The sequence below is a fragment of the Apiospora aurea genome (assembly GCF_038362705.1).
Source record: "Apiospora aurea strain CBS 24483 chromosome Unknown utg000007l_segment0_segment0, whole genome shotgun sequence".
Lineage (NCBI taxonomy): Eukaryota > Fungi > Ascomycota > Sordariomycetes > Amphisphaeriales > Apiosporaceae > Apiospora > Apiospora aurea.
The window spans coordinates 1,808,350-1,823,716 of NW_027117394.1; the positions used below are offsets into that span (position 1 = coordinate 1,808,350).

General features: G+C 52.2%; 3 protein-coding genes across 3 annotated transcripts; 2 read left to right on the forward strand and 1 right to left on the reverse strand.

The window, feature by feature from the left end:
• Positions 1 to 1,894: 1,894 nt before the first annotated feature.
• On the forward strand, positions 1,895 to 4,006 carry PG986_010829 (uncharacterized protein; the record flags this gene model as incomplete). Its single annotated transcript, XM_066847051.1, has 2 exons — positions 1,895 to 2,733; positions 2,791 to 4,006. The coding sequence occupies 2 exons, from the start codon at positions 1,895 to 1,897 to the stop codon at positions 4,004 to 4,006; spliced, it is 2,055 nt and encodes a 684-aa protein (XP_066696542.1).
• A 4,136-nt stretch (positions 4,007 to 8,142) lies between these two features.
• PG986_010830 (Sep4b) lies at positions 8,143 to 9,855 on the forward strand (the record flags this gene model as incomplete). Its single annotated transcript, XM_066847052.1, has 2 exons — positions 8,143 to 8,663; positions 8,751 to 9,855. The coding sequence occupies 2 exons, from the start codon at positions 8,143 to 8,145 to the stop codon at positions 9,853 to 9,855; spliced, it is 1,626 nt and encodes a 541-aa protein (XP_066696543.1).
• Positions 9,856 to 11,849: 1,994 nt separating this feature from the next.
• PG986_010831 (uncharacterized protein) lies at positions 11,850 to 13,229 on the reverse strand (the record flags this gene model as incomplete). The annotated part of the gene is made up of 1 exon (XM_066847053.1): positions 11,850 to 13,229. One exon carries the CDS (start codon positions 13,227 to 13,229, stop codon positions 11,850 to 11,852), a length of 1,380 nt encoding a protein of 459 aa, XP_066696544.1.
• Positions 13,230 to 15,367: the final 2,138 nt, after the last annotated feature.

The following is a 15,367-nucleotide window of genomic DNA, read 5'->3' on the forward strand; positions in this document are numbered from 1 at the left end:
TAGTAGCCGTTGAGCTGCCATTCCTTGTCCCAACCGGCCAACCTTCCTGCCCTCACCGGCAAGTTTTTGTTCGAAATGCGACATTGCCCAGGCACTTTGAGTCAGTGTTCTTCGTAGTTGCAGCCGGGTCCCCCCGCGAAAAAGGGCTGAATGTGTGAATTGCCAACTGACAGCCTGGAAGAGGATCCCGCCGATACCAGGCGAACCAACTGAATGCTGCGCCCCAGGACTCCGTATTATCCGGCTACTTGCAGCTCTAGCCCTGCGGGATGCTTCAATATGGTCGAATGACTCGTGAACGGTCGTCTTGTCAGCTAATCCAACTTTCCTATATGTATACGAGGAAACTTTCCAAGCGGCCTGCTATTGATATACTGTTTTCGCGCCGGTAGGTAGCTCCCAAGCGGCCGTGGAAATAAACCGGTCAGTGTACAGATTTCAAATTTCAACAGCACTTTTAAATCTAACTTGTTTTACCACGGGCAAACTAAGTCGAAAAGACTTCAGATTTATATCTAGAAGAATTTACGCTTTTCTTATATTCTAATATTTTTCTTCAAATCTTATTTCCTTCTCGTATAAAGAATTTATTAAAAGCATGTACCGTCGGAATAAGCAACGACCGGTATTTTCTCCCCGGGGGGGGATGCTCCACGATCCAACGATAATGACTATCGAGCACTGGGCACGGTTCGGACCAGGCGTTCCAAGACTCGGGCCCTAGTTTTTCTAGCGTCACAGAGATCACCGAACTTCAACTCATTCGGAAACGGTCTGAGGCAGAGTTAAGACTTGCATGTGGAAACCGAGGTGACACGGTGACGCCGCCCCATTCCTACTGCAACCAACAGCTGCCAATCAAGCAATTTTGTAGTCTATATTAACTCAATATAGGGCAAACCGCCAGCTGTCCCTATTCGGCAACGCTCCGGCTCCTGTACGCGAAACGTATTATGGGCTAGTGGGCGAGTTGGCGGGCTTACAGTATGACCTAAGGTGCCTTCGAAATGAGCGTCTGACACGAATGCCCGTTCTCCGGATATTATGCACCGGATCCCAGCCTGCTAGCCCCTCGTTGTTTGTCACAGGCCTTCGAGGTAAATCGGGAACATAAATAGAGGTGGACGCGCAACGTGTCGTAGGTATCGCACATTTGTAAGAGCAGAGAGCGACTCGCAACTCTTTAACACGATCGTCGGATGCTCAGCATCCCAAGTCTGAAGAGGTGCAGGTCAGGCATATGATCTGCTCATTATAGAGGAACTGCGCCAGGGTCAAGCGCAATCCTGATACTAATCGTCACGGGATCCGTAATATCAGGGCCACACGTCTATGCGAGCTACCTGCTTTTAACGGAATTGATGACCATAATACATCCACGTGACACCCAAGCCAAACAGCCAAATGACGAAATCCGAAGTCGTCTTCGAGCGCAGGCCAGGAACCTCAGCCGTGGTGTTTTATTCAAGAGGTGTTTGATTACGTACAACACGTGGCCAACAGATAAGATAAAGAATTTCCCGAATGCTCCATACGAGCGCAAGGGCCATTACCAGAACTTCAAGCGTTGTGGCCTCGAATCCAACTTGGCCAATGATGCTTCTTTTCTACCGAAGTCCGGTTCGCGCCGGGGCTGAGATCGGTTCCGATAGAATGGGGTTAGTCAGCTCGGTCGGCCTAAGCTAAAGTCAAGTCCGAGCCAAATTCCCCGGGCTAGACCGTAGGTTAGGCACGAGACCAAGAACAGAGATCGTCATCAACATCCGAGTTCCGACTCTTTTTTTTTCCGTCCTGCAGCAGATATACAATGATGTAGGGCTTCTCTCACGGACTAATTACCATCAAAATTTTTACAGTCTTTCCCGTTGGCCGCCAACAGATACGATACCCAGGTATGTTTCGTGCAAGCATAGCTGGTCTCGGCAGACGCCCGCTGTCGAAATGTTCAACGACGTCATCGCATAAGTGGCTGTCACAGGCCGCCACCACGTCTCGAGGGCGCAACACCACCACCTACCCCCTGCTACGAAGTGTACAAAATGCCCGCCGGCAAGCATCGACACGCAGCGACAATGGCGGTCAGTTCCAGCCACTCCGACCGCCCTCGCCCGAGTCGCTGGGGGCACCGAAAGCCGCACGCGAGTTCAAGCGCGGCCGGAAATGGCTCCGGCGCTTCGTGATCCTGGCCACCGTGGGCGGCACCTTCTACCTCGTCGACCGCGTCACCTTCGCCGCGGGCATCAGTCGCTCGCTCCTCACGTTCGGCAACGGTCTGTTCGTTGCCTTCGACTACAAGATCAACTTCCGCGCGCGCCCCTTTGTCGGCACCATCGAGGACCTCCACCGGCGCAGCGCGGAGCGACTCTTCGAGCTGCTGCGGCACAATGGCGGCTTATACCTCAAAATAGGCCAGGCAATTGCTATGCAGAGTGCTGTATTGCCGCCTGAGTTTCAAAAGATGTTTGCCCGCATGTTTGACGATGCACCACAGGGTTCATGGGAGGGTGTGCAAAAGGTGATACGAGAGGAATTTGGCGGCAGAAGCGCAGAAGAAGTTTTCGGTGTCAGCTTCACGGGCGAAGACGGCAAAGGCTTGATGGAGAAGAAAGCACGAGCCAGTGCCAGTGTGGCACAGGTCCATTGGGCAAGGCTGCCAGATGGACGAGAAATCGCCATCAAGATACAAAAGCCTGAGATCGCCAAGCAAATAGGGTGGGATCTATGGGCATTCAAGTAGGGAGCATCCTCGGGTACCCTATTCATGTAGGGTAAAAAGCTGACCTCGCGCAGGGTGGTGATGGGAGTGTACTCATGGTGGTTCGACCTCCCTCTTGGTAGCCTGGTTCCGTTCATCACGGAGCGTCTTCAGCTGGAAACAGATTTCGAGAGTGAAGCGCGGAACTCCGAGACCATGCGAAAGCTGATCAACTCGGAGCCAAGTCTGAAGGGCAGAGTCTATGTTCCAACAGTCTACCCCGAATTCACAAAACGAAGGATTCTGGTGACGGAATGGATAGAAGGTGTGCGTCTGTGGGATAAGGAGGCAACTACTGACCGTTGGATAGGCGGTCACGGCATGGGATCTCCTGGTGTGCATGGAGAGAAACTTAGTCCACCCAATATGGACCTCGTCCGGAAACAGCTACACGAAAACCCGGGAATGACGAATCTCAAGCCCGACCGTGAGACTTGGCGAGGACGTAACAACAAGGGCGGGCTTGGGCTGACGAGCAAGGAGGTGATGACCACGATAGTCGATCTTTTCTCCGCGCAGATTTTCAAATGGGGCGTCGTACATTGCGATCCTCACCCAGGCAACCTCTTCATCCGGCGCCTACCATCCGGTCACGCCGAGGTAGTCCTCATCGATCACGGGCTTTACGTCTACATGTCGCCGGATTTCAGACACCAGTATAGTCTATTCTGGAAGTCGCTCATGACCTTCGACAACGACACGATCGCCGAGGTCAGCAAGCAATGGGGCATCAAGGCACCGGACTTCTTTGCCAGCGCCACCTTGCTCAGGCCATACGAGGGAGGTGACAACAAGACTAAGAACGGCATTATCGAGAGCCTCGGCGGCAAGACGGCCGCCGAGCGGCACTTTGAGATGCAGCGGCGGATGAAGCAGGGGATCCGCGACATGCTGGCTGACGAAGACAAGTGGCCCAAGGAGCTCATCTTTATCGGACGCAACCTGCGAATTGTGCAGGGCAACAATCAGTTCATGGGATCGCCGGTCAACCGCATCAAGATGATGGGCAACTGGGCGAGCCGCAGCCTGTTCCAGGACCCGAACCTGCCATGGCAGGAGCGGCTGGCCAACGCCTGGCGGCATCTGTTGTTCCGGACGGTGCTTCTGGCGACGGATGTCGCGTTTTATACGTTCAAGGTTCGGCAGTGGCTCGGGTATGGCGGCGGCATGGAGGATGTCCTCGAGTCCAAGATGAAGGACATGGCCAACGACATGGGGTTTGAGTTACAGCATGACGTGTTTGACGGTTAAAATTACGGTTGGTCTGGTGAAGCGTTCCTTCTGCTTGCCTTTTTAGGGGCGTGTATAGAATAGTAGATAGAAGACGGACGATAGAGAGCATGTTACCACTCAGAATCAGGACAGCTGCCATTCCTACAATGGAATGCACCCCGTTTTCAGAAGCGCACTTTACAAGCTTGATTGATACAGGCTATCGCAAGCACTTGGCCTAGCATCAAAAGCCAGGGACCGGGTCAGGGACTGGCGTTAGTTGGCTACACGGATAACTGCAGTTCTGCCACGTCGCAGGCCAAAATGATCTACGCGCGAAATATCAGCAGCAGGTTTGCATCGAATCGACATAAGTACGAACTGCTCGTGTTGCAATTGCGTATGAAATAATATGTCACTGATGGGCCAAGTTCAGAAGGCCGACTTGACAGATGATGATCCTTCTTTCGGATGCCGGCCCACCGCTCATGTTGACGAGATTGGCCCGCGATTGCTGACGGGCCATTTGCTGTTTATAGTTCTGGAGGGTTCCACCGAGGAAGGATTGGCAGGACTGGGTCGGTGACTGCATTCGGCACTAATGCAGGTACCATCAGCACCATCAGTACCGTCAGTACCAGCAATATCCATACAATCACCTAATTGAGTGGGTTCTTTGCTAAGATGAAATGGAGACTGTTCCCAGAGTGCCCCGAGTGCCCCGTGTGCCCAGAGAGAGTGCCGAAGTGCTGCTCCGAGTGCTCCCCTCGTTCATGAATCAATCTACTTGGGGGCCAGATGTTCTTGTTCTGTTATTATTGTTATTTTTAACTCTATCTGTCACTCTGTCACGATGATGCTTCGGTGTGCCATTTTTGCTTTTTGTTGCCGCCGCCTGTTCCTTGCTTATGCTTCCAGATTTTGTTTATTTTGCGGCGCATGTGATTTGATATTGATTGGGCTACCAGCTTCATCGGGGCGGGTGCTGGGATTCAGCCGCGCATCCACGCATCCCATTGATTGCTGGATGGATGGGAAAGCTTGGAAATTCTGAAACGTGAAACAAGGATATCGATAAGATGCGTTAATTGGTCCCATTCCCAGAGGCATTGACCAGGGGTCCAGGGTTCCTCGTGGGTTCTCTCCAGAGGTGGATTCCTCCAATCTCGCGGGCCTACAATTTTAAAGGGGGCACGACCGGGAGACTGATTTCTTTATTAAATCGTACGCCTTCGGATGCCGCAGAATACTGTGAGTTGACGAACAGGTCATTTTGCTAGGTTGGGTACTTATCTAACATCGTCGTATTTTGCTACCAAGTACTACTGTAGATGCAACAGCAGCGCTAACGCGGAGAGCTTCGGTTACTTGCGTGCTCGTATGTACACGCTGGTAGCCTCTGGCGACGACGGGCCCTATCCAATCGAAGAAGCCATCTTCTGATTGATGTTGATTATGCCCAATCATCATGTGGCATCTGTTGCACATGGGCCACGGCCCACGGGAGAGTTCGAAGTTTAATCGGCGCTGTTGGCCATTGGCAAAAATAGGGTTAGCCGTGGGAGAAACATCTGACGACTCAGACGCCAGGGATGTGCAGCCAACGTCGCGTGGTGGGAATGCTTCCAAAATGGCCCTCCGGCTCGTGCTAGGAGGTGCCAAAGTAAACAATATTAGCACCCCCAGGCGGTCCCATAGGTCATAGTCGCCATCATGTGGCTGCGAGACTGCATTTGCACCGCTCACCAGTCCCGTCGTCGTCCTTGTCGTATTGCATTCGCGTACGTACCGCGGTGCAGTCGAGGTCGGGTTCGTTTCACCATGCAGCTGGGTGGTGGTGGTGTCCTGTGCCCGTCGACAGTAAGCAAGCGCACACACCCCCGGACGAATGTCGTTCTTCGGAACATTTCTTATTTTCCACGGTCCAATCCAATCGATTGTCTGAGCCGTGCAACGAAGGGACGTGGGCGCCAACGAAAAGCCGGGCCAAGCCTGTTTGGGACCATCATACCCGAGTTGCTCCCAGTCGTAACCACGTACTCCATCCAGCCTTGTCTCCTTTTTCTTCGAACTGGTGAGATGAGAAAGCCCATTTGATTCGTTCGTCTTTTCCTTCTCCCTCCGACGAACTTCCCTGACGAGCTCAGGTAGAAAAGCAAAAACGACAACAACAAGAACAACAAGAAGAGAGACTGGCTGCTCCCCCTCAACTGTCGAAATTCAACACCACTTTACCCTCACCACATTCGTTCTCTTCCCTCTTTTGAAAGAGTAATTCACTGCGCTAGCAAAGCAAGATTGCAGTAGTCTCAGGGCAACACAGACCTCTCTCTGCTCGCTCGTCTCTTTCTCTACCCGCTGGCCAAGTACGACCGCACGGAGGTGAATCAGCCCATTGAGCACCGCAGCCTACCTTCTGCTACTGTGCCTAAGCGACTGTAAGTGGGCTGGCTCAATCTAGAAGCTTGCTGCTGGACTGTTTGTTCTGACCACCTGCAACCCAGTCGATCCAATTCAACGCAGGCCCTCCGCAATCTACAAACAACCCGTCCACCCCCAGTCCAGACTAGGGTCTCGTGCTAAGGTTAGGACGGCAAGCTATTACGGCCTTGCATATGTAGGTAGTAGACAGGAACACACTGCTTGCATCTGAAACCTGCATTTTGTTCGTTTCTTTTCCCCCTCGTCGTCGCCGTCGACTTTTTTGATTCTCCCAACTCGATCTTCCCTCTGTCGGATTGCCCACACGAAAACCCTAGCGGTTGTAAACGAACGCCCGTCGCCGCCGTTGTCTCTGGTTCACAACATTTTTGCCTTCGGTGCTTATCTTGCCGGTGCTGCGTCCACCGCAACCCATACACACCCTCCCTTCGGCTTTCAGCAGGTTGCGCAAACGCGGCTATCTCTCATTGAAGGTTGGTGCTTCACCCGTTTCTCTTTTCCCTACGTTTGCATTGCATCTACTGCTGCGCCGTCTGGCTCTTCCCAATTTGACTCTACATGCCAAATTCATCTCGACATGTGCATCGCATGGCAAGTCCTCTCAAGGTTTGGTGTCATCCAAACCTCGAGAATGCGCGCAGGAAAGAGACGAGGCCACGCGAAAGTGGTCGCATCCTTCCTGCATCCCACTACCGAAAGATGCATGCCATCCCACTCCTCCGCAAAAGAAGGAGCAATGTAGACTATTCCGCAGAGGATGCGCGTCACAGTACTCTATCTTGTGTAGCAGAACACATCGCGCGCTTCCGTCTACCCTGGGCGGAGTTGCTGGAGGAATGTGTTGACGTTGCAAACTCGCGCATACCAGCGCAATGGGCGTGGGCGCGGGAGAAGAAAAGAAGAGAGACAACCCCCGTTCACCACGGGATCCAACGGTAGTGGGATCGGGGAGAGACAATCCACCAGATCACCAATCGTGAACTAGCTGCCCCAACCGTCCAAACTAGTGGTGTGCCATCAGAGACACGCATTGCCCTTGTTGATCACCGTTTTTGAATAGGACTGACACGACGCAGATCCCAGGCCCTCCGAGCTTTACGCAAATCGCCGTATACAAACCTTCACGTTGATTCCTATTCCAGTAGTCGGCATCATCACTCGATACCCGAAGCCTTCTGAAGCACCTAGCGAGTCGACCTTCGCCTGCCTATGTGCCAGCCAAACAACTCCTAGCGAACCGTTTCTATTTCTTGTACCAGTTGCAGGCGGCTTTAACCTTCCAGATTACTGCTTGCCATTGCCCTCAAAACAACCTCATCGAGCAGATTTTAGACTTTCTGCAAGTCATCAGCTGGACTGTCTCGTCTTTGGACACTCCAGCTTGCATAACCCACGATCCCTGACAAAGCACCAACAGGGGTCTGGGCAAACGGAGAAGGTACAAAGGAGAGAAACTAAGACACAGTTCGTTCGGGGTTTATGCTGGAGGAAGGAGAGTTGCGATCCCTCGCGCTATTTCGTCATTGTCTAAAAACATCGGTAATTGTACTGGATCAATCCTTCGCATCTTGCAGTTAAGCGGCTTCCACGTCAGTACAGTGCAATCGAGCGGAAGCAGGTAGCCCTGCGCGAGCGACTTTATTCCAAAATCACCAAGGACCGATCGTTGCTTCTGGGCTGAAACTTACAGGTTCATGCCCCCACAACCCACTCTACCCCAGCAGAGTATAACTATGAGCGAGCCGCCTCGCCGCTCCAGTTTCGGGATGCTACTCCGTCGTAGCAAATCCGGTGACCTTGGCAAGGGAGGACGGAAACAACATCAAAAGGACCAGCAGCAAAGGGAAGCCATTCCCAAATCCCCACCTCGCCTTCCCGATATCTACAATGGTGCACAGCCTCCCGAACTACAATCATTCGGAGGCGACATGCGTCCAGACTCTCTCGCCATAGTCTCAGGTCGGGCAGAACACACACATCCGCACTCATATCATCCTACCTCACAATACCAGCAACAACTCCGGCACCAATATCCTCCTTCTGGTCGAACATCAATGGACCCTGGCCGTCCCTCCATCCCCTCGGCGGCAGCACCTCCGGTGCCGCCGATACCTGCCAGCAACAACTATGTCGATCCGTATGCTCGGACGGAGAGCATGACCCATCGAGGTCGGTACAGCTATGCTAGCAGTGCCATCAGCTCAATCAACAGTCCCAGGCGAGTTCGTAGACGGAAAGATCCGACGCCTTTCAAGTAAGTCATAACCCGTTTGGCCTGCTGCATACTCGAGCCGGGCAATGCCGTTTTTATCGGTTGCGTTTGACTAACACCGTATTCTAGCATCTTGATTGTTGGCACTCGGGGCTCTGGAAAGACGTCGTTTCTCGAGTTTCTTAAAACCGCTCTGGCTCTACCACCCAAGAAGCGCTCGCAACGAGCTACCGAAATCGATGAGGAGTTCGTTGCCAAAGGTGCCTCATCGGGCAACTTTATCCCTCACTACGTGGAGAGCGAAATAGACGGCGAACGAGTTGGTTTGACGCTGTGGGACTCGGAAGGTCTGGAGAAGAATGTGGTTGATCTACAGTTGAGGGAGATGTCGGCGTTCATGGAGAGCAAATTCGAGGAGACGTTTACTGAAGAGATGAAGGTGATAAGATCGCCTGGCGTACAGGATACGCACATCCACGCAGTCTTCCTTATCCTCGACCCCGCAAGGCTTGACCGCAACATTTCTGCTGCCAACTCGACCTCAACCATGAATGGTCACGGCGGAAAAAACGGAGATATCTCGCGCATCATCGGCGGGCTGGATGAAGACTTGGATCTTCAGGTCATGCGTATTTTGCAGGGCAAGACTACCATCATCCCGGTGATATCCAAGGCCGACACAATCACTACAGCCCACATGAATGTCCTCAAGCAGACGGTCATGGCGAGCCTGAAGAAATCCAACATGGATCCCCTTGAGCCGCTTGGTCTAGAGGCTGACGACGATGACACCCCGGATTCTAGCAGGATCGAAGAGGGTGATGAGGACGAGGGTGCCTACGACGACAAGACATCGAATGAAGCCGAGAGTGACGAAGGTGAATTTGACGAAAGTCTCCCCATTCAGGGTAGCTCGTCCTCCTTCAATCCGAAGCGGCGCTCTACTGCCTCGGGGCATCGGAGTAAGCCATCAGTGGAGGAAAGCGACGAAGTTGGAATAATTCCCATGTCCATCATCAGCCCTGATATCTACGAGCCTGGTGTCATTGGCCGAAAATTCCCGTGGGGTTTCGCCGATCCGTACAATGAGGAGCACTGCGACTTTACTAAGCTCAAGGAAGCTGTCTTTGGCGACTGGCGTGGCGAGCTCCGAGAGCTGAGCCGGGAGCAATGGTATGAGGGCTGGAGGACGAGCCGGCTCAAGCAGCACCAGCCTTCGGTCCGTCGTCGATAGGGTCTCACGAACAACTGATGTTGCTTGCACGAGCTCATCCTTTATTTGGGAGAGCAATGTGCCGTGACACGATTTCCAGTCTCATTCGCATGTACTACGATCCTCCTCTCAGCCCTCGCTGTTTGCGTATCCGGTCCTTTGCGGCCCATACCCCCTTTAGTCCTTCTTCCGACTTCATGGTTGCGCCGTATTGTGGACGAGTGCCGTCCAGGGCGAGCAGCCTCCTTCCGATGCCCAACTTACTTTGAGGGCTTTTGGAAGACTTTTATTTAATGTCACCTACAAACTCAGCAGGGAGGCGGTTTTTGGCGGCACGATACCATTTCCTTTTCATCCCCCTTTTGCATGTCCTAGACAGCCACCAACTGCTGGAACGCAGATCACGAGGTCCCACGGCGGCCGTATTCAGTTTTCCTTTTCCTGTCCTCTATTCTTGTTTCACCACCTTTCTTCTTTCTGATGAAAACCTCCCGCACATTAGGATTTCACTATTGTGGTTGTTTTGGCGACATGCGAAATTCATTATATTTGACAGGCGAGCAAACCGGATAAAAAGCCACGCGAGAGAGTTGGAGGAGCTTGGTAAAGCAGGACTACTATTTTTGGTGCTGGGTTTTTCCTAAATTCAGAACATGATGGGTCTCTCTGCTTGTCGCCGTTGGAACAAGTTTTATCTTAGGAACCGATTCTTGAAGAAGTTGTGTTATTTCTGTGTCACACTGTTAAGATGCCGGTGTCAAGTGGGGAAAAAATACAACTAGCAGCAGGGGAAACGGGGAAACCTTTGCTAGATTGTGTTGAATTATTGTATTTCGCCAGGACCCAAGATGTGGAAGAAAGGATCCATGTCCTGTAGCAGATACGAAATAAAACTCTGGCAAGTCTAACCTACACATGTTCATGATGCTCTCTCTCGAGTGTCCAATACATACTACTGCTACAGCTAGATGAGACCTTTCGTTTCTCAACCGGACCCTGACCCTTCATTGGAACGAATGGGATTCCCTGTTGGCGAAGCAGGCATTCGCAATGACATGGATGACAGCGTCGTGCTGGTAGATCCCGTGGCCGTATCGGTTCTCGCTCAGATGAGCGGCGAGCCGCAGCGCTGTATTTAGAAACCGCTAACCTTGCAGTAGCTGTTGAAAATAACAACTTCAACATCTAAGAGGCTGGGAGCTTTCTACATCGTAATATTGTTCACTATTTGTTCATGCAAACGGGTTGGCATCCTGAGTCACGGGCACATATAGACAACTAACACTTTTCCGTATTCTGGCACCACTAAATTCAACTTCAACTTCAACTCGTCGCTAGCCAACAGGGATATCTCATTGGCACAGTACTCCGTGCATCCATTGTAACATCCATCGCCCACCCGAGACAAGACGGGTCATATTTATGCAGGGATTTTGTACACGCTCTGATGAAAATGATATAGGATAGGGCAAACATGTGCCAAACAGCCCGTCCATGTCAGAATTGTCCAAGGTGCTCATTTAGTCTATTAGTGCTGAGCTGATGAAGAAATACTACAAAATGCTTCCCCAAGTTCTGCCTCATGCTCATCAACCGCTCTGGCCAGGCTCAACTCCCTTTGCCATGAACTCTAATGCAATAGTCCTCCCGAGAGAAACCATCCAGAATCTGATGTAAAAGATCGGTATACTGCGAGTTCCCTGGAAAATTCGACCGCCATGTCGGCTAGGTGCTGTGATCATCACGTACGATCGTGGATTACCGTGGCCAAGACAACGTGAAACATGGGATTAGGTTGTTGCTGTTGTTCGCCATGAGAGACGCTAAAGGAGGCGAGTTCCAAAAATTAGACCAAAGGCAATCAAGCCAACACAGCACTGCGTTGGCCAAAACGATCCTCCATCTCCAGAAATCGAGTCGCGAGATTCAGTCTTGCAATGTTCCAACCTCGTATTACAAGTCCCACCCAGTCTGCATAAAGCAATATCGTCTCAAAGCACCTACAGTGTTGGTAGTCACCACTCGTAAGTAGGAAAAGCAGGGAACCTGGGGAGTTTTGAGTTCTTGTTGAACTCGGGATGGTTTAGAAGGGTCTGAAAAGCCATGCTGACGAGAGGCACCGAGTGCTCGCTTGCCGGTAGACGGTTTGCCTCCTCGACCGTGATCTTAGAGTAGTTCGTCCTGTCCTTTCCGAGAGGTTCACTTTGGATTCCAATGGTTCGTTCAAGGTCTTTGCGATTCTTCTCAAGGCGTGCTTCGGTCACAGTCTTGCTCATCATGTCACTGCCGGCGTACCATATCTCGTGGATCTTGGCCCGATGAGTCTCGGAACGGGTCTTTGGCTGGCCAAATCGGTTCAGAGGATAACCATGCTGCCATTCGGGGGCAATGCCCTTGGTCGAGTAGTCGAAGTCCGATGGAAGACCGTGAGGGTAGTACTTGGCTGCTTCTGCAGCAGTCAAGGTGTCAGTGATCTTGCGACGTTCCGTCTCTTTAAGGGCCGCCTTGACGGAAGCTCCTGCATTCAGGACGGACTTGACAGAGACCACTGTATCGTTTCTGGGGGGCGGGGTAGACTTGTCGTTGCCCCAGGGCTTCGAACGTCGATGACTTGCAACCTGTGAAGTGACGATGCCTCCAACCTGGGCCTGTGGTTGCTGGTATGCTGAAGCTACTTGACCCGAACTTTGGTCATTGGCCGAAGATCTGAACCGGCGAGGACCTGGGGGTCCGGCTGTCAACGGCTGTGGGGCTCCAGGCCCATTTGAAAGTATCGAGCCGAACATGGGTCGTGTCATAGACCTGGATGGGTACTCGCTGGCGCCGTCTGATTGGAGAAGGCCAGCAACAGACACAGGATCTGATCGAGCAACTCGTAGTGGGACCAGGGTGTTGACCGTTGGACGTGCTCGTGAGAGTACTTTCTGAGCCTGCTTCTGCATGGGGTTTGGGTAGGAAGCCAGGTTTGTCAAAGTCTTGACAGACATGACCTTCAACTTCTCAGCCGCCTCGGCCTCATCATCTTCGTCATCATCCTGCTCTCTGCTTCCGTGGCTCTCGGCAAGCTCGTGGGCGGACAGCGAGCCTGTGAAGGACATCTTGGCAAAGGAGTCCGAAGCGCTGGTTATGGGGCTGACGGCTCGCTCCGAGTTCTGCTGCAGAGGGGAGTAATGGAGCAAATTGCCAGCAGTGGCAGCGTCGGATGGGGATTGCGTCTGATGTGCGAGGGATAGACCAGAGAGGGAACACTTGGCGGTCAATTCGTTGTGCGGTGGCCACTTGACTGGCCTACCTCTTCGAGTGGGAGGCTGAAGCGGTGCTGCACTTGGGTTGTAGATTGATCCCACAGTAGTGTAGACTTGGGTGTTCTGCTGTGGCTGCTTTGATGTGTCCATGGCTGCCTTCAGGTTTCCTGCTGTCAAGGAACAAACTGGTGGGGCGGGTAACAAAGATGCAAGAGTAGGCGAGCGGCCTCAAACAGATTGTTTCTGCAAACCATCGGGAATGAACAAATTGATTCCAAGCAATCTGGGAGGAGTGGGCATACTTACAGGTTTGGCTGGCAGCAGCGTCGATGAAGTTGTTGGCGATGGTCGTAGCCCAGGGGCCAAGAAAGGTGCAGGTGCCCAGTGGAACGTGTGGGATCTATCTCTTGTTTGAAGACGCGGAGACTTCTTGCCTGTGTTGGCCAGATGCCCTCTTTCCTAGAAAGTAGATAGATGACCGAGTTGTGAGTGTAGGTAAGTAAGTAGTGATTGGATTTGTATGAGGATGCTGGTGTGATTAGAGCCTAGCCAACTGGGGCTTTTGACTCCAGAGAAAACACGAAAGAAGACTTTCAATGCCTGGAAATGCAGGGGATGCAGGGGATGCAAGAAATGCAGCAACTGCAGACGGGCAGAACAGACGGTTCGAAACTTAGGCAATCCTCTCAGGAGGGAAGGAAGCCAGCTTGAAGCACGTTGACCCAATCCGATTACTCGGCACGCACCTGCCTTCTTGACGCGGTACTTGGAGCTTCACACTATGCCACGGAGGGATCCTGCTCTTGCCGTTTGTTGGTGGGGGCACTTCAAGCAGAGAGAGCTAGAGAGAGCTCGAGAGAGCAGGTACGAGAGACGCCCAGTGGATTCTTCCAATGAAGCCGGAAGAGCTGATAGCTCGAGGCAATGAACGCGTACCAGAGAGTGTCCTGGAAGCGCGCTTCGGTGGGTTTCGACTTGCTCTCCATCCGTCTGACGAGGTGTGACGCGATACGACTACCACACGTCTTCTTCAGGCGCTTTTGACAAAATGAACAACTGCCGTGTCATTCCGCATTCGCCCATATGAAGCACACATCTGGGCCTCGTATTCTGTTGCTAAGTTGCATCACATCACGTTGGACCAACCTACTCAAGGACATACCCAAGAGGGAGAAGGGGAAAGTTGTGGACGTCCCAAGCTATCTTCACACTCTCTTTGGTCTGCGAGCATCACTCGATAAACCCTATTTGTACTGTAAGCGGCATTCCCGGAAGCTACCTACTCCTGAATCTACTATCCTTATGGATATATATTCTTAATGTCACATCCAGTGTTTGTCTGTACGCAGTCAGTAATGCACCAAACCACCCCTGCTTGCCTATATAGTACGGATCAACATCAAACTGTAAATACTACCCGCAACCCTCAGAATGGCTATTGGAACGTCTTGAAGATGGCCTATGTACATAGCCGCTTTGAGGGTCTGACCAACAAGATCCAGCGATAAACCCAGGTTCGTAAGTTATCCCAGCGTATCCTGTCCCCCTTTCCGGAGACCATGACCGATTTAGTTCCGACAGAGGGCCATCGAGAGATCGTCGACGACAAAAGTTGGTATTACTCAGGGTATATAAACTATATGTGTTCGGAAACATCGCGACATGGGTGTCATCATCAGTGTGCACGTAAGCAGCACTAGCTTGACCACTCACCAACCCGAAGAGACGAGGGCATTCGCCTACAGCCCCCGAATTTCTCACAAAAGAACCAACGTATGGAAAAGGACGACCATCAGTAGCAGGATCTGACGTGGACCTCGCAGTTTCTCGACTGCTAGCGCAATACTTTCTCCTGACCCGACCATGGTAACATTATACTGCAGGGTGTTGGTCTTTATCCTCGATGATAGGCAGTACAACTTCAATCTCGGAGTGACAGCGCGCAGTGATATACTCACGGATCATACTGGAAAGGTGGAATGCAGGCATCATAGTACGTACACACGTCTCTGAGATGTGGTAGGGTTCAACCAGAGCTGTGTAGTTGAAAGCGGCCGTGGAAGCACGAGACCTGGATGAGTCAGCAGCCCAGTTGCACAAGTCGCAAAGCTGACCGAAGAGGAGGAGTGGTTGCGGCTGAGAAGGGCAACATAGCGCCATGGGCCGACAGTGGCCAACAACGGCCTTGTCTGGATCTACCGGGCATGCATCGCGGTGGTCAACTACCTAGTCGTCGTTGTTCTATCTTGAAGCGGGCAGGTGGCTTGGAATTGGATCCGCCAGCAGCC